This window comes from Aplysia californica, unplaced genomic scaffold (assembly GCF_000002075.1).
Source record: "Aplysia californica isolate F4 #8 unplaced genomic scaffold, AplCal3.0 scaffold00126, whole genome shotgun sequence".
Lineage (NCBI taxonomy): Eukaryota > Metazoa > Mollusca > Gastropoda > Aplysiida > Aplysiidae > Aplysia > Aplysia californica.
Genome location: NW_004797396.1, coordinates 1,198,005 through 1,216,710, shown reverse-complemented (window position 1 = coordinate 1,216,710; position 18,706 = coordinate 1,198,005). Strand labels below are relative to the sequence as shown.

At 40.0% G+C, this 18,706-nt stretch overlaps 2 protein-coding genes across 3 annotated transcripts in view; one reads left to right on the top strand and one right to left on the bottom strand.

The window, feature by feature from the left end:
- Window positions 1–1,083: 1,083 nt before the first annotated feature.
- On the top strand, window positions 1,084–11,260 carry LOC101845233 (uncharacterized protein C1orf198 homolog). 2 transcript variants are annotated; one of them, XM_005096326.3, is made up of 5 exons: window positions 1,084–1,440; window positions 5,670–5,720; window positions 6,526–7,338; window positions 8,015–8,197; window positions 9,119–11,260. In XM_005096326.3, exons 1-5 carry the CDS (start codon window positions 1,105–1,107, stop codon window positions 9,176–9,178), a joined length of 1,443 nt encoding a protein of 480 aa, XP_005096383.1. In that variant the 5' UTR covers window positions 1,084–1,104; the 3' UTR covers window positions 9,179–11,260. The 2 variants fall into 2 exon arrangements, with proteins under 2 accessions (XP_005096383.1, XP_035825112.1); XM_035969219.1 differs by lacking the exon at window positions 1,084–1,440 and adding an exon at window positions 1,520–1,562.
- Window positions 11,261–12,661: 1,401 nt separating this feature from the next.
- LOC101848880 (2-oxoisovalerate dehydrogenase subunit alpha, mitochondrial) overlaps window positions 12,662–18,706 on the bottom strand; it is a gene marked incomplete in the record, with an annotated part of 31,958 nt that continues 25,913 nt past the window's right edge. The window contains 2 exon segments of the mRNA XM_013081342.2: window positions 12,662–15,336; window positions 17,678–17,849. Of these exon segments, the coding sequence (XP_012936796.1) occupies window positions 15,160–15,336; window positions 17,678–17,849 (349 nt within the window).

The window sequence follows — 18,706 nt, the reverse complement described above, 5'->3', positions numbered from 1 at the left end:
TCTCTTTCCTATCAAACATCTATCGACCTTATCTCTCCTCCTTCTTTTTGGTGTTTGTTGCTCTCTTGTAACACCGCTAATCTTTGGTACTTATGACCTTAATGTGCTGTAAGAGCCGTAAAACCTTGACTAAATAAAACTAAAAGAGAGCGCTACTCGCCCTTTCTCCTTTCCTTATAAATTTGTTTCTGCCCCTCTAATTAAAAAAAAAAAATCTTAACTGAAAGAAGGTGATGGTTCGTGGTGTTAGATCTACACTTTACAGGAGGAATCTGAAGTAAATGAAGGCGAAGAGCCACACTTTACTTCCTCGAATCGGTTCACGTTCAGAAATGAGAGAGCACCGCCCTTATTCAGATCAAAGTACAAAGCAGAGCTCTTTTTTGTTTCTTCATTTCGACAATTTCATTGTACAGAACTACATCTAGTACAAGGAAACATTTTTTTCCTGACTCTGATCAAGGCCTTCTGTTGTGACACATTTTGTTAGCCTATGTCAAGTTACTGACAGTGCCAAAATGTTCTTCTAAATTTACGTGTAATCTACTACAACTACAAGAAATTGTTCCTCCCTCCTACTCGGGTGTCCTGTTGGGGAACGTGTTCTACTTTTGAAATGACCCAGGCCACTCTTTGCGGAGTTTATGGCGAGCCCATCAAGGACCTTTGAACAAGGTTGCTGTATAACCCCCTGAAGCGAACCTAGTCTAGTTTGAGACTACAGTATTGTGTGTGTGTGTGTGTGTGTGTGTGTGTGTGTGTGTGTGTGTGTGTGTGTGTGTGTGGTGTGTGTGTGTGTGTGTGTGTGTGTGTGTGTGTGTGTGTGTGTGTGTGTGTGTGAGAGAGAGAGAGAGAGAGAGAGAGAGAGAGAGAGAGAGAGAGAGATTCTTGTCAACTTGTCAATAGTGCAGCCCAATAAAGGGGCAGCCCAATAAAAGGGGCAAATATCTCGTGTGAAACCCCCCCCCCCCCCCAGAAAACCCCGAAGCGAACAGCCTGGGCGAGGCCTTTGCCTTGGCATAGATCTAGTAAAATACCGGAAGTTAATTCTCGTATTGAAATTGAAATGTTGGTTGAGTTGATCATCCATCACTCACTGCCAAAATGGAGGAGGATGCAGTGGTGGTCTCAGATGAACTGCGTGAAAAATATATTTGCAGCTATTTCTCTCAAACAAATCGATTGAATAAGTCTATTCTAACCCAGGAAAAGTCTTTAGCTAAGTATCTCGGCGATCGTTGGAGTGACCTGCCGCAAGATCGTCGGGATCTGCTCTTAGATTTTTTACTTGTTGATGATGAAGTGAGGGGACAGTATTCTCAAAGCTCACAAGCCCAAGATGTTGCGGGACAGCCGTCGTCTGCTGTTGAAGTACAAGAATCGTTTCCAAGACTTTTTACTAATTCAGGCCAAAAGATCAATGTTGACTTCGAAAGTGATGTGAGTATATTTTTGAAATTCTGCTCCGTTGTTTTGAACTCGGACTGAAAATAATCCTTGAAACTGATAGAAGGCCCAAGACTTGAATTACTCTGCTTGGAGTGAGGTGTTGGTTGTCAAGTGTGAGTGTTGACATCTGATAGCCAATAATAATAGTAGGTCTAGATCTAGAGCTAGACTCTAGATCTAGATCTAGATCTAGTACTTAGCGTAGAGTTCTAGGGTTGAGTCTACAAGTGAACACAGACACAAAGGAAAACAATGTTGTTGTTGAAGAATATGAGGACTTGAGGTTCTGAAGTAGATCTGTCTAGATCTAGGCCTACATATAGTGTGTGATGGACGTCGGAGATGACGAGTGAGAGATATAATTTCTCTCGTCAGCTGGCCCATGCTATTTGCGCGAAATCTGTGACCTAGTTCCTCGAAACTGTTTCACACCATACATTTAATGATCTGTTCCTTTCGAAGTCACTTCCCGTTAAATTTTCTGGACTAGATTTAGATATAGATCTAGATTCTAGATCTAGAATCTAGTTAATATCGGAGACAGAGGGAGGAGCTAGGAGTCATCTCTGTTAATGGAAGTGGGGGTAGATTTATATGGTGAAGTTGATCATTAAATGAGCGCATAATTAATCAATTGGTATTTTTTTACTTTCCCTCCCGTCTCACACTCAGCTACCAGTTGTCTATTTTCTACTAAATATTGATGCGCTGAACACCAATATCAACTTCATTTCCGTCGCAAATTAATGGTTTTTGAAATATTTGATTGTTTTTAACCGAGATAGACATGCTTTGGACCAATCGGGGGGTTCCAGGGGGGCCTGCCCCACTGGGGTAAAAGAAAATCTGGGGGGTTACAGGGGGGCATGCCCCCCTGTTTTTACACCCATAATTTGATATTTTACAGTTAGATTTGAAATTGTCTTGAAAATAATTGATTTGCGTCAGTTTTAGTGGCTTTATGTGTGATCTGCAGCAAACAGTACAGCAGTTTGACCCCTGAAACAGTGCATCTGTGTGCGGGAGTGAAAGTAAAAATTTACCAATCAATTCATCAAATTTATCAAGGAAGGTGGAAGAAGAAAAAGAATTTAAAAAAAGTTTTAGTAAGAGTTTTACGACACTTGTAGCACAATAAGGTCATGGAATATAAGTGCCAAAGAATAGTTGCGTTACAAGAGAGTTATATATATACATAAAAAAGGAGGAGGAGAGATATAAGGACGATAGATGTTTGATAGGAAAGAAGGAGCAGAGGAGGAGGAGGAGTTAGAAGAAGATACTGACCAAGAGGAAGCATACAGTACGGTATGTTTTGAATTTTAAATCAAAATCGTGACTAGAATTACTAGAATGTTCTGACTCCATGATCTTTCATGTGTGGATGTGGGTATGACGTGACGGTAAAGAAAGAGAGTCAGACCAAACCCCTTGCTTAATTTACTGTGAAAACAATACAGTGATCCTTCGGTTGTGAGGAACAGACTATAGTTCTTGTACGACGTGAAACTTTCACCCGATACCTGACCCCAATCTCGCCTGAATTGAGGAGTGATGCGTCTCTACTTTTTTGTCTCCGATGAACGTGTGAACGACATGTCTATGAGTGTATGAGCCCTGATGGTGTGATTAAACCCGAAATTATTCAAAATTCTTAATAAAATAAAACGTGTTCAGCATTTTTTAACAAGATCTTCTGCTCTTTATGCTCTTTCTCTATGTTAAACTATACTATTAATATATTTAAGTATTATTGTTATTAACAATTCTGCATGTCGACTGTGTACCTGTTTGAGAGTGTAAGCAAAGGCCTACTACTTTTATTTGTGAGGTGAAATGAGGCGCTAGTCAAAATGATGAAATATAAGAAAACACCAGCATTTTTCTGGGTGTTAGGTAATTTTTTTCTAAATTTCTATTTTTGTGCAACACTTTGTCCTTTTGTAATGAACATATGTTACCGAAAAACGTTCATTAACCCTATCCGTACGCCTGGAGTCTTTTTGTACCACAGAGGTTGTATTCTTCACATTTTAGAATTCTTTGAAACTTTCAGTATTTCTCCAAAAGTCTTTTTGATAGACTGCTATGCAAGGCATCAGGCTTACGGATAGGATTAATGAGTAGATTTCCTCTTTGGAAAGTGGGGGCACATAGTTCCCCACATCGTGGGTATGGTAGTAAAACACGACGTGCGGACTGGGTTAAAAGCACGAAAAATATTTCCACTTTCCAAGGACTCTCAAGCTTTGGAAGTCACCACACTTTGGCGGTCATTTTCTCGCCAGTTTTATCTCTCATTCCAGGTGACCCCACCACCTGCTATCGCAAATATCTGGATTTTGATGCGAGGTAGTATAAAAAGGGTATTTTTGTTTGCCAAAATGCAAGACAAATGAACAAGTTTTAAGATGATATTAATAACTCTATTATAATGCCCAAAAATTGACGAACGTTCGATTCCAATGCGTCATGACGCATTTTGTTATGTTTATGTTTACAGATGTGTGTGGAGGAGAGGATGTGTGTTTGTGTGTGTTGCGTGTGTGTGTTGCGTGTGTGTGTGTATGTGTGTGTGCATATGTGCTTGTGTGAATTGTGTGTGTGTGTGTATGTGTTTGTGTCTGTGTGTGTGTGTGTGCGTGCGTCCGTGCACACGCCTACGCGCGTGTGGTGAAACACTAAACCAACAATGTGCCAGGATCTGGACAATAAAGATTTATCTTATTATCTTTTCATAGCTAGCTTCAGTCGACTAAAGAATATGAGTTGATATTGTTGGGGAGTGAAGAAAAGATCACCTCATCCAAAGTTCAGTTTATCCGTCCGGAACACAAAATCAAGGGGAAATATATATTTAACAAAATCCTTTGCCCTGCTTATTTTAATTTGAGCGTTTTAGTAATGTGGTCAAAATGGTGATGACAGGAAAGGTTACAGAGCAATTCATTTCATTAATCATAGCGAGCTCATGTGTGTGTGTGTGTGTGTGTGTGTGTGTGTGTGTGTGCATGAGAGAGAGAGAGAGAGAGAGAGAGAGAGAGAGAGAGAGAGAGAGAGAGAGAGCTATATATAATAAATAAATAAAATTAATAAATACCGGTATATTTGTCTTTGTCGAGATAACAACAAATAACTACTGATAGCAACAAATAACCAATGATAACTACAAATAACAACTGATAACAACAAATAACAACTGGTAACAACAAAATATCGACAAATATCAACACAAACGTCCTAATTTATTTTTTTTCCAATAAATTTCTATTTGAATCTAAACAAAAAAACGGACGGAACTCGGGTCGTCACTAAAGAGTAGTCTGCTTCCGCTCCTTCCAGTAGTTGCTTGGAGTTGTGCACGCAAAGTAGGGGCCTGGTTGACCTCATGAATACTGATTTTTGAGGCTGGAATCAAAGTATTTTTGTATTATCAGTTATTTGTTATTTGTTGTCAGTTGTTATTTGTTGTTATCTCGACAAAGATAAATACTGAATGTATACAACCCTTGCTTACTTGCACTTGCAGGTGGGAGTAAAAAAGCACTTAAACTCAAGTGTCATTTATGTCTGAGCTCAACTAAACACAACAGTTTGACTCAAACAATTGTAAAAAAGAAGAGGTGTTGGGACTCTAGAAAAAGATCAACTTAAATGAAGATGAATTCAAGTGGAGTCCATTGTATGTTCTTAATAAAAAAAACATTTTGTTTAGTTACCTTGTTTAACATGGTTATGATTTTTCCCTGTAAGAGACCTCAAGAAAAGTGTTTTGAAATTTGTGCAGTTTTAAAGAAAGCATCGATATGAAGTTCTTTACCTCTGTCAACAAAAGCATGCTACTGATTGCAGCAACACCTGCCTGAGCCCATACTTTTACTTTCAGATACTTGTAGATAAATAATATGCTGTTGTGCAATTAGTTTATTTTTGTTCCCAAGCATCCCATGGGAACTCTTTGAACGATAGTTTTTTTTGTCCAAGTTCAAAATGTTATCTATCTTGAAAATCAAAGAATTTCTGTACAAAATCATTTCTGATTGTGTTGTGGCTCCAACAATAGATCTGATATTAACATGTTTTCAGTTTCTGTTTTGATATATTAAGGATACATGCTGGAATTGAATCAGCTGAATTGAGTTGCTGTTTCAGTTAAGTATCATGTATCACAACAAATGGTCAATTTCTATGTCAACTAACACAATGTTCTCATTTCCCAGCTGTGGACCTGGAGGGATGAACATTCTGGACCATTCTCGTGGTACTCCAGGGTGAGTTGAAAGCAATTCTCTCAATGAATTACAAGTTTAACTTTTGATTTCTTCTCAAAGATGTGAGTTTTTTTAGCAAACAGAGAACAACAACAATTCAGAGTTGAAAATATAGAGTCACTGATGACAAGTGTTTGATGTTAGTTTCTTGACTTTGCCTTCTATGGCTCAGATATGGCATTGCTCAGATATGGCACGTTTGTAACGTTTATGGATTGGTAATGTAAAATGACTGTGTATCCCTGTGATAAGTCATGACAAAGTGTGACAGGCAATCAACATATATTATGTAATGATCGACATATAGGCCAATTGTGCATTACGTGGTCTAGGGTAGATAAGGTTTGACATTGTTTTGGGTCTTTGATTTTTCATGCACAAATAGCTTGTATGTAGATGCTGGGCTTTTTAAAGGCAGGCTATTTCACAGAGTCAGAGTTGCTTGGTTAAACTTAAAGGATTTGATCAGTTTGAAGCCTTTTGCTGATAGTTATGAGGCATTTTGTTGATTGTAGTTATAAATAACAGGTGACATTAATTCTTTCTCCTTTTGGTGAGTTAGAGGTCTTGTTGAGTGAGAAGTCAGTAGCTGCAAGGTTCACTGTATATATATATGTAGTAAGAATATTTTGGAATGGGAATAGCGTGACTCAAATTTACTCGTATGGATGAATCTTACGGATGAAATAAGCGTAACAGCATTTGTCTCTTTGTTTGTTGTCACCTTCTGGCTTGTGTGTCAAAGCAAGTCATTGTTCATTATGACCTGTTGTGTATTTCCCGTTCATCCTCATATGTTTCCCAGAGTCAGCAAGACTTGACATTAATGGACCTGGAGCCGGACAACGTCTCCAAACCCCAACCCAAGACTGCCCGAGTGGACACAGAGGCGGAAGAGAACGTGAAGAAAGCCGAGGCTCAGTTTGGCTACCCCAGCAGCTCATGGTGCCACGACGTGATCAGCGAGTACAAGAAGCATGAGCGAGAGGTCTCCGTGTCCCCCACCACTTCCATGAACTTCTCCGCTGCTGCTAGGGTGGAGGCCAAGCCCGAAGAAGTCAACCCAGCGTTTGAAGGAAGCTGCGAGGATTTACCAGCAACAGCAGACAGCGCTCAGGCTGTAGAAAAGGAAGGGCAGACAACTGCTTGTAACTCGGGTCCAGAGAAGAAAGGCAGGGGCAGAGACAGAAACAAGAGGTCGCCATCCCCTAAGAAAATACTGCGCTCCGGCAGTGTGAAAAAGTCTCCATCTCGGAGTGGTGAGCAGCAGCTGATCAGTAGGGAAGATGCTGATGCGGACGACAGTCAGCACGCCTTTAGCAACCCTGTCATGGAGTCAGAATGGTCTACATTTGTCGGAGATGGAGGCCAGGAGGCGTACTCTTCTCCTGAGCCTGTTGCCATGGTGACCACGGCGCCAGAAGGCATGAGCATGGAGCGAGGTGCTGAGCCGTACTGTGACTCTCCCTACAGGGGAGATCAGGATTACCTCTTGCAGCATTCCGAGTCTCCGTCGCTGAGGAGTACGGCAGCGGCCACGAGCTCCACACAGCTGTCGCACAACTGGTCGGAGGAGAGCACGCCGGACCACAACACTCACCTGCTGAAAGGGTTACAGGTGAGACCCACCAGCATTTCTGGAATCATCATTGCTCTCAGATCCTTGACATACGTCTATAATTATATTATCTTGAATATATATCTGTCTGTAACAAGTAACAGTTACATGTTATGACAATTATGTAAGTAGTACACTTTTGGACACTATCATACGCACTTTTTTCTACTAATCTAATCAGATGGCGTTAATATTCTAGAAATGGGCAAGGGACCCCCCCCCCCCAAAAAAAAAAAAAAAAAAAAAAAAGATTACAGGTGAGATTTTAGTGTTCACATGTCTCGGTTTGTTGTAGGAAATAGGTGTCAGTGGGAGTCTGATGAATCTCTCTTTGTTTTCTGATTCTGTGAGAGGCGATGGTCTCTGAGAGCTCACTGTTGGGGGAGGGGTTCCTGTTTTTTTTTTCTAAAACCTCTCATCCTTCTGTTTGTCATACTACCCGATACCAATATATGAAAAATGTGTTTAGTGGCTATCCTTAAACAGGGGTCAGAGGTCTTTAAATAGTGAACAAGCAGACAAATAAGACGAACACTGAATTGTTCCATAAACCTTCAGGGGTTGTTCAACTGGGTATTCAACGGTGCCTGGCTCACTGAGGTGGCTAAGTGTTGATGTAATGCCCTCATGGAGCTGACCACTCTGTCAGAGCTGACCGCTGTGTTTGTTCTTCCAGTCCCCAGTGCGCCAGTCCACTGCACTTGGCCACAGCTCGCAGTATGTGGTTGGTCTGCCCCTGGATCTGGGCGGGGCACCGGGAGAGTCGACAGACACAGACCCCAGTGGTGGGGGGGAGGTGGAGGAAGTGCTACGAGTGGAGAAGGAAGGGGAGAACTTTGTCCTTACGTCAGAGGTCCAGGTGAGTGCTTGGGGACAGGCTGGCGTTTTGACTTTTGAGTTTAAACATAAAAAAATGTTATGCTCAGTTGGAGTAAAGAGAAACACGCTGACTTGGTAATGGCCATTTAACACTGCGAAAAATCATGACAGTCTGAAACAAACTGCAGAAATTTGCATTTTTATTGCCGTTGGGCAATTTTTTTTTTGAATTTTCTTTTTTTTGGTTCAACACCTTTTATGTCCTTTTAAAAACATGTTCATACGTGGGGTTTTATTTAAAACATTGATCCAGTTCTCAAAAAGTCTAAATTTGTAGTTTCCAAGAACTCTCAAGCTTTGGAAGTCACTGAACTTTGGCGGCCATTTTCTCACAATTTTACGTCTGAAACCAGGCGACCCTCACATCCTCCAATTGCAATTTATATCTCGACTTCTATTCAAGATGGATGGGTAATTTTTTCTTCCAAAGTAAATCAAATGCAGGTGCTTTAAAAAGATACCAATAACTCCCCATGCCCAAAAATTGATGAGCGGCCTGATTCCACCAAGTCGTGACACATTTAGTATGAGTAAAAAGCAATATTATAATAATTAAAATAGTAGATTGAATTCATATAGTGCTATATATCCAATATAAATATCTTATAATTCCTCTGATTTCACTTGCTATTCTGTTTATATCTTTATTTATTAGAGCTGACTGGATCAAAAGCACATTTTGTCATTTTAACTGTGAGAATGATCACCAGAAAGAACGTAATACAAGGGCAATGGAAGAGACCTACTCCAATGGGATATAATGTTTGTTTGTTTGAGATCGACAGACAGAAGCAGCCAAAGAGTGTGCGAGGGCACAGGATAAACAATGTGTAAGAGAACGGTAGACCTTATGGTGGCATTGTTATGTGTAATTATTCACTGCGGCATCTTTGTGTTTCAGAACAAACGAGACAGCAGCGATTTGCCAAAGACAGGATTCGACTTCTTGGATGACTGGTAGTGTGGAAGGTTTCACTTGAACTGCAGCATTTTTTTTTCCTTTTTGTGACTTGGCAATCAAGAGTTTCTGCAAATGACAACTTTTTGTGGTTGGTGTGTGGTGAAGCTGGTCTACAGATCTGAATGTCGGTGATTGATAAAGCAGAAACTTCTTTCACTTACTTATTTTGTTAATATATTCTTTATTTATTGAAGCACACTCGATCAAAAACAGATTTCGTCATTCTCGCTGTGAGAGGGAGCACCAGGAGGAACATGATGCCAGGGAAATGGAAGAGACGTACTCCTGTGGGGGTGTCATGTTTGTTTGTTAGAGTGAAAAGAAGTGCAAAGATACAATTATTATTGTGTTTCTGTCTTAGACAAGTTTGACTGTGTTCATATATATAGATACATGTTTTTCCCCCCCCATGAAACGCATTGACCTTCCCTATGAGCTGTGTTCGGAAAAAAGAAGAATGGTAGAGCTGTGTTTTTTTACTGTTGCCAGGCAACCATATGTCTTATTAACTTGGATTGCCAATGAATTCTCCAATGACTGGAATTGGCATTTTATAAATATATTCAATTTTTGTATATTCACAAGTCTTTGAAGTAAGTACTCAGCAGTCAGTATACACATCTTCTTCTGTTTTTGGCACAATTTTTAAGAGAGGAAGAAAGACCCAAAAATTATACTGTGCTATTTTATTGCCCGTGCGTGAGCCAGTAACTAATACTGGGACTATGGTGTGACCAGTTGTGTATTTTCTTTCAATTTATGTGTATCTTCATGACGACAAGTGTTCGGTACCAGAAATCAATACAAGCTCTCATTTGTCCCTGTACTTTTGGTCAGTGGTGCGGTAGAAGAATGAGTCCAGTAGAATGAAATGTGCGGCTTGGAGAAATAAGGCTGCTTTTGGCACGTACTAAACAGTTTGTCTTTTAACCAGCCTTGAGTATGCATCTTAAAAAATTTTTCTCTCCCTCACAATATTCAATATCGCTTTCAAACAAGGAGTACAAAAATGTACTCATTGGGCTGGAATAAATTTTTCAATAAGTAAATCAAGACCAAAAAAAAAGGAGTTTGAAGTTGAAATAGCTTGAAGTTGAAGTTCTTGGTAGATTTACTTGTAAATAAATCGACGTATGAGGAAAGTTAATGAACTCTTCCAGTGAAAATGTTGTGTGAATATGATGACATTATTATGTTCCCTTTTGAACATGAATAGACCTATACCACTGAATATCATATATATAATATCAATTTATTCTCAATCCTCTGTGGCAGGTTTAAGTCAACTTTGAAGAATTAGAAGGTCACCTTTCGAAATCCATTCTTTTCTTGCATTGTTGGTGTAAATGTTCATTATAAGTTGCTGTCAGGAGTAATTGAAATGAATGAAATGTTTTATGCCCCATCGATACAATTTAAATTATTTCAGAGACAGGCTACTTAGACCCTGCCCGTCAGGGCTAATCCGGGCTGAGTAGGATACTGTGTTTCAGCAGAAAGATGTAGATGCTGGATTTTATAACTTCCCCATGTGGCATTGAAATGAATTTCTTCTGTATGCAATGTCAAAAAGCCTGACCTTTACAATACTGTACCATTGTCACAGACGCCAGTGTATCAGGACTGGGAAGCAAGTGCTGAAACTGTGAACTAGGTACAGTTTCTGTGGTAGTGGTAGGCACCTTCTTACAGAGTCAGTCTGCAAAATGCTCATGTGATTCTCTGCAAGTCCTGTCTTTGTTTCAATGATCTTGTCCCATGCATGTTTACTTGTAAGTGACATCACATTTCCTGTAGCAGTAATGAGGAAGTGGCATAGTGAACTGAAGAATATTGACCCAATTACAGGCATTGTTATAATAATGCAAGGGAAAAACGAGTCTAACAGACAGAAGCAAGTAAAGGAGAAGAAAGATGATCTCTTGAAAGTCTTATAAATTCATTGCCTCTTAATGGCATAAACTAGGTTTAATTTACTCCATTTATTCTTCAGTAGACATGCACATTGTAACTTCCATGTATCAATTTTGTTGTGAGTGTGTGCCTTGGTGTAAATGTTGACTAGAGGAACTGTCAGAAGGGTGAATGAAAGAAAGTTGGAAAAGTGTCGCAGAAGGTGGTGATGGATGAGAAGTATGTTTAATAAGTGGACAAGTATAACTAGAAATAAGATCCCTGGGGTCAGAGGAACAGAGGAAGACCAAAAACATGGTAGAGAATGATAGAGGTAGATACAGAGAAACTACTTAATCCTGGGCACGACTGAACAGGACAGATATCGTTGAGAAAAAGTGTTGATTGCCTTTAATCTTTGGGAAGCTCGAGAGAGAGAGAGAGAGAGAGAGAGGGAGGGAGGGAGGGGGGGGAGAGAGAGAGAGAGAGAGAGAGAGAGAGAGAGAGAGAGAGAGAGAGAGAGAGAGAGAGAGAGAGAGAGAGAGGGAGGGAGGGAGGGAGGGAGAGAGAGAGAGAGAGAGAGAGAGACTGCTGTTTGTTAAAAAAAAAAAATCCTTTCCTTAACCACAACACTTTGGATGAACTCGTAAGTAGATCTAAGGGTTTTTGTGGGGGAAGTTGTATCTAAGGCAAGTCAGGTGACTGTTGCAGGCTTGTAGCCTGGTCAGACAGAACCCAGAGTAGGAAAGAGGGAGCTCTTGTTTTGGGGTATGCCGAGAAAGTGTTGCTGATGTATGCTTGTAATATTTAGAAATGATACATATGCACTGAAATATCTTTTTATGAAAATGTTTCCTCAGCCTTGTTCTGTTATATGTTATAATTTTCTGTCTCCTTACAGCGCATGACAACGTCATTTTGTGCTCGTAAATACTCCAGTGTGTCAAGGTTAAATAAATGGCTGTGCAACAACTTGTTTTATAATAAACTAATTTATACTATTTTTTTCTGGCTTGAAGCATTTCTTTGGAACAGCAGTTTGATTGGAAAGCTTTCATACTGTTCCCATCAGTAAAAATTTCTGATTATGTGTAATGTGTGATTTTTTGGGTTATTATTGTATCAAGTATCTCTGAAATGATTGATTAGGTTTAGAGTTTGCCTCTCAATAGCCTACTCTTATGGGTTTATAGAACCCCCAAGGGATCTTAAATGTGCGCAACTTTCACATGGGACCTCTGACTCTGAGAAACAGGAGATAAAAGCAGGTGACAGAATAGGACAAGAGAATGAAAAGGAGAAAATCTTCAGAGAAGAAAATTTTCGTCGCCGTCAGGATTAGAACCCAGGACCTATTGAATTAGCGGCAAACTCCCTCCCTCTAGACCTGGAAGCCCCCCTTTCTCTCTTTTCTAAAACCAAAACTCAGCTCCTCCGCTCTATTACTATTACTGCTGTTACATATGTATCTTGGAAAAACTTCCAGACCTGACACCACCAAACCAAAGACAGGTCAGCTGGAATGCTACCCACAGTATTTTAGACCAAGTAACTGTAAGGTGGCACAAGGGAATTCAACAACACAGAGTGTGATTCTGTACCTTTGTGCTTTATTCACAATCGTCTTATTCAACATTTTCTCTTCTGTAAGTGAAGGAGCAAACACACAGTGTAGAGTCATGAGAACTGTGCAGTTCATCACTCAGCAGAACATAAAGTTCCTGATCCTTTTCTATCACTGGAGCTATTTATATCTCATGAACAGTAAGCACAGCATTTATCAACAACCTAGAGATCGAAACCTTGAGTTTAAGCTTCACAAATGGACATGAATCTTTTAAAATTACACCTGAGTCGTTTCTTTTTATTTCAATTCATCCATTTAAGTGGGGCAGTTTTTCAAAGTTCAAGCTGTCATAATTGTACAGAGATTACACATATTAAATAATAAATTAGTGTAGATTGGTTCATTAGCTATGATCAAATCTTTTGAAAATCTGTTTAGAACATTTCTAAAATAACTAGTATCATACAACAGTTAATAGCACAAGCACACTATGCTCTGATCTAGGTGCGCGAGCTGCCGGACCATGAATAGAATACATACAGTGGGGAACGAGATTCATCACAACATCGTCATCACATTTGGTGGGTCATGAACCATGGCATATGGCACCGGGGGACAAACCAACGGTCAAATCCAGAGAACAGATACAGCGGAGCACACACATGTGCGTACTGTAAGGCTGTGTGTCCACCAAAGCAGAAACGGGCCGACTTTTTGTCGGGAGGAGACTTTTCTGTCTGGTTTTCTTGCATACTTTAATTTAAGAGGTCGAACACAGGGCAGGAATATCAACCCATAAATGGAATGATAAAAAAAAAAAAAATAATGGTAAAACTGATAATATATATGCATATAGTCCGCTGATTTACATGTAGATGTTGCTAATTTTGAAGTGCTGAACATGAATATATGGTATTAGATTTTTCATCAGAACTTAAAATTATAATTTTTTTAAAAAGCTGTGTCTGGGCCTATGACTGATGAGTCAACGTGGGTCGACTAAAATACTGTGGGTAGCATTCCAGCTGACCTGTCTTTGGTTAGGAGGTGTCAGGTCATTTTAGTGGACACAGCCACACAGAATTAGTAAGGTAAAAGCCAGTGCTCTATTTGAACTAGCGGATGGCCTTCCGTTGCTTGGTTTGGTGGACACAGGCTAAATAAAAGTGGAGAATTTTTTTTGGTCCAAAGCTGACTGTGCCAAGATCACAAACACATCACCCTCACAGCTTCACTGTCTGTGCAGTAACTCCAAGAGTGGTAAAGAAAAAACATTCTATGATAGTATCGACTACCTTACTGTTTGCTCAAAGGGGTGGTATATGTATTGAAACGGTTGTAAAAGAACATTTAACTTGTAAAGAAAATAGTAGTATGTATGATACCCAGGAAACCCAAGTCGGAATCACTAACTTATGTATCATCCCTGGATCTGATTACATTGCATTGCAAACATGTTGTGTGTTTGTGTGTGTGTGTGTGTGTGTGTGTGTGTGTGTGGGAAAGTGTATGAGTGTGCATATATGTGAACACAAACATAAAACATACCTGTACAAAAAAGCGACATCAACAATGTTATATGCAAAAAATACTATGGGTATTTCTTCGAATCATATTATTCTCAAAACATTAACAAAGGAAATGAATAAATCATTTCAGAGACAAAGACAAAGAACCCTCATGATTCCACTGCAAATCACAAAAACATGAAATCCTCTCTCTCGCACTCTCATGAGTATTGTCCTCCTGAGCATTCTGTAGAAACGACAATAACAACCTGACCCCTCAAGGGACGTATTGAACAAGTGGATACCACCCCCCCCCTCCAAAACACATCTTTCTGGGGCATGAATGTCAATGAAAGTCTGGAAAAAATGCTCATGGAAGACATTTTCACACACACAAACCATTTTGTGCTTTCTCAACAAACAAGCCATCCGGGAAGATCCAACATCTCTCTTTACTCTCAAAACAAGATCTTTCCCCCATTTATTCCAGTACCATCACCACAAACATCAACGACAAATCAAACCCAGAATCAGAGAAACAAAAAAATAAATGTATATCTACGAAATCGACATATTTGTATTTGTACTGGAACAAACTAACTTTGGACTAAAATAATTATTCCTTCCATTTTCACTTCTATTAATAATCCACCTTCTGATTTGTTCCATGAAATATTGACAGTAGTTAGTATAAATCAACACATAGACCCATGAAAACAAAACTGTCTAAAGTGCCTTTACCATCCTTTGGACAAAATTGTAGTTGAAAATTTCAGCCTCTTAAAATTTGTTGTTTTTTAAAACAGAGACGTAGGCCTACTTTAAAAATTGTGTTATCCAAACTATTGTTTCCCGCCTCCTAAATGACCTAAATTGTGTTCATGGCCCGAAATACTCGCAAAGTTTTCACTGTTGTTTTCTTTCCCAATTTTGGGCAGTTCTGACACTTGAGACAAGTTTGCTCCCACTGGTCCGCCCCATGGTGCGCCCCGCCGCCCGGGGGTCCGGGGAGTCTATGACATGGGCTTGTAGTGCTCTAGAGGGTAGTGCTCCTTGTACATCTTCACGTGGGCCTTCATCTCCTCCATCTGCTGCGCGATGTGGGGCGGCATCTCGTCATACACGTCCTCAAACAGAGACTCGGGCCGGCCTCGCTTCTCGCTCTCCGCACCTGCGAAAGCTTTCATCACCTGAGGGGAGGAAAGCAGTAATTATTAATATGTAGAGCAGAACAGTCCATAGCAATATTTCATCACATCAGGGGACGAATGTAATTAAAAAAGCTAACAAAATTCTCTTTATAACATCTTATCATTTTACACAGGGCAAACATAATAATATAGCTAACAACAGCTCTATATATTATAGCAACATCTCAGTACCTCAGGCTTTGAACATTTACATTATATAGTAGGTAGCGTAAACACGGCCTCGCGGGCACTCGCAACCTTCCGACCGCGTGGTATCGGTGAAATCGGGGTAATTCCGATCGCTGTGTCTTTGCTCTTTCGCTATCAAACACCAAATGCTGTACACCTTGCAAAAGTTCATCTTTTCCTCGTTACAATGGTGTAAGTTGTTTTTATGTCCGATTATTAGGAGCTGGAGAATCGCCGACGGAAGCAAAGCCCCTCGCGGTCGGAATGCGAGGTCGGCCGGTTGAAAAATTGATACGCGTGCATTCAAATGCTTCGCGGAACGACGGATGATTAAATACTGTCTTTTCATTGGCGGAGAACAGTAGAGCTTTAAACGGACTTTCCCGTGGTGTATATTTGGCCTTTGGCGTATAAATAGAAAGCTTTTAAAAATACTGTCAAAATGTTTAAAGATCACTTTTTACACAAAATATGTAAAATACCGGCTTTGACTCACTTCAGACGGTTCACACAACAGTTGGGTGACCCCCGCCGCGACGGCTCCCACAAGCCCTGCGTGACCAACTTTGAAATTTTTTTTTCGCTCTACAAATCACGCACGGATCGCGGGACCCGCCTCGTACCCTTGTTTGGCCAAGCCTGAGCTACTTAGACTTCGTTTCGTATCTCTGGGACCCGTAGTTTTTAAGTTATTGAAGGTGAAGGACAGTGACCCCTACTGGGGTTGAACAGACTGGAACTCGAGCTTTGTTTTTTTCTATACAGCTGATAGTAATCCGACAGTCGCGTCGTAGTAACGGTCGAAGAAGTCGCATGAACAAGAATCACATAATTTCGCGGTTTTCGATACTTCTGTACGTTTGACTAGTTCTAATGTCTCAGAATATGATGTATCTGATAGTTATGATCCTGGATATGTACCCGAACACGGCCCGAGTCGTAATTTTAGGGCTAGATCTAGCACTAGTACTGGTGGTGTTGTTCGCGCAACGAAATCACAACGTCGTGCCGTACATCTGTCTCATGTAATTCAGTGCATGGGTCCGAATCAACGTACAGGCCAGCTTTTATACTTTCACCAAACACTCACACATGCATACAAATCAAAATACAACACTTTGAACTTTTATTTTTGTTGTTGTTGTGAATTTCATTCTCTGGAAATTTTTCTGAAAATCAAATTCATGCCAATTTTTATAAAATCATATAAATTAAAGTATTAGACTTAAACAACTTTAGTTTTTTATGTTAGATTAAGCTTGAATGTTTCTTTACTGTGTCAAAAAATAATTACAATAGGGTAATTCTGAGAGTTGTGGTGATTTATTGAAATACTCCAAAAAATGCCAGTCTTCAACGCTTGTGACTGGTGAAAGGGCCCAGTAGTAAGTGAGTTAAAAATATATCCATGAATAGATCAGTTCATTTTCTATTAGAATCAAGTAATCAGTTTGGAATTATTTTTCATCAATCCTTCCACGAGACTCGGAAAGCATGTGAGCCCGCACACGGGGTACACTACAGTATAAGCCGACTCGAAAAAAATTAGGCTCCATATATTTGTTATAGTGATTGTACTCTGTTAATGTGGAGATGTTTAGTGCTCTTGGTACTCTTTTATTGTCTGTCAAACATGGGGTTGCAGCCAGTGACTGACTTTAACAAATTTGATCAAATTTTAAACAACTACCATTTTCTTTAAAAATTTACTGAGAGGTTAAAGAATGGTACCAAAATGCTCAGTGGATATAGGCCTTTCAAATGGAACAGATAAATTTGGCATACAACTACTTTGAAAATTTAGTTTCTGGTACCTATATATAGCTCTAACCCTAACAACACACGTGCAAAATTCAGAATTAATTCCTCCCAAACTGAGAACACTCTTGTCAGAATGAAAAATTAGAGCTCCTTCAAAATTGAAATTAGGCTGCCTGAAAGCAAGGGGCCCTACGAAATAGTAACAACAGTTGCATACATAAAAATCAGCTGCACTGCAGGCTGAAGAATCAGCAGTTGACTACCCCTGAAATCTAGCAGGGGCACCAAAGAAGAAACACATATTTGGTGAAATTTGCACATAACGAAAAAATGTGCGCATCCCGCCAATGTCGCTATGTACATGCATGCTCGACTGTATTTCTCTTATTACCATTTTCCTCGAGTCCAGCTTCCACTGTTTCTCCTTCTCCTCGTCCCACCAGCTCTGGTTGACCATGTAGTTCCGGAGCCTGGTGATGGGGTTGTCTGACTGGTCCCAGTGGCTGACCTCGTCCACTGACCGGTAGGCCGAGCTGTCGTCAGATGTGCTGTGGTGACCGATCCTGGGAGAAAAAAAAAACCACACTCCAGTGAAAATGACAACTACAACTGACACAATAGAAAAGTACACAAGCACTCTACAGAATACAACAAACTCATATTATAATATTCTTTTTGAGTTTTTTTGCCCCCTATGTACATATAATTAAACTCGATATAATTAATAACAAGATACCCAGTATCAATGTCAATGCTCCCAGTGGTGGAGACCTGTTCCACAGCGACAAACATCACACAAATACAGGAATAATAACTTATCAACTTTACATACTAAAAACTATCACACGTATAAGCAGGAATATATGCGTAATGTTAGTCTACACACACGACTGTAAACTGGAGAGACGAACACACACGACACCAAGCATTCTAATAATGAGCTCGGGTGTAGTGTCTGACTTTTATGTTGATCCCCGAAGTGAGTAACATTAACCAAAAGCCCATGGCATACGGGGCGCTTACGTCCCGTGATTAAAAAGAGTAAGGTACAATATGGTGACTACCGTGACAATATGCGTCACAATGTGGTGGAATCAGGCACTGTACGTCAATTTCTAGGCATATGGGGTTATTGGTATCATCTTAAAGCCTGTTCATTTGACTTACTTTGGATGAAAAAAAATCCATCTTTGTTGAATAGAAGTCGAAATATTTGCGATTGAAGGAGGTCAGGGTCGCCTGGTTTCAGAGGTAAAATTAGCAAGAAAATGGCCGCCAAAGTCGGTTAACTTCCATATCTCGAGAGTCCTCGAAATAGGTACCAGAAACTAAATTTTCAAAGTAGTTGTATGCCAAATTTATCTGTTCCATTTGAAAGGCCTATATCCACTGAGCATTTTGGTACCATTCTTTAACCTCT

Coding starts and splice junctions, on each gene's coding strand:
- LOC101845233 (XM_005096326.3), top strand. CDS start 1,105: ATGGAGGAGGATGCAGTGGTGGTCTCAGATGAACTGCGTGAAAAATAT. Junction 1,441..5,669: donor ATGTTGACTTCGAAAGTGAT/GTGAGTATATTT, acceptor CTCATTTCCCAG/CTGTGGACCTGGAGGGATGA. Junction 8,198..9,118: donor TCCTTACGTCAGAGGTCCAG/GTGAGTGCTTGG, acceptor TTTGTGTTTCAG/AACAAACGAGACAGCAGCGA.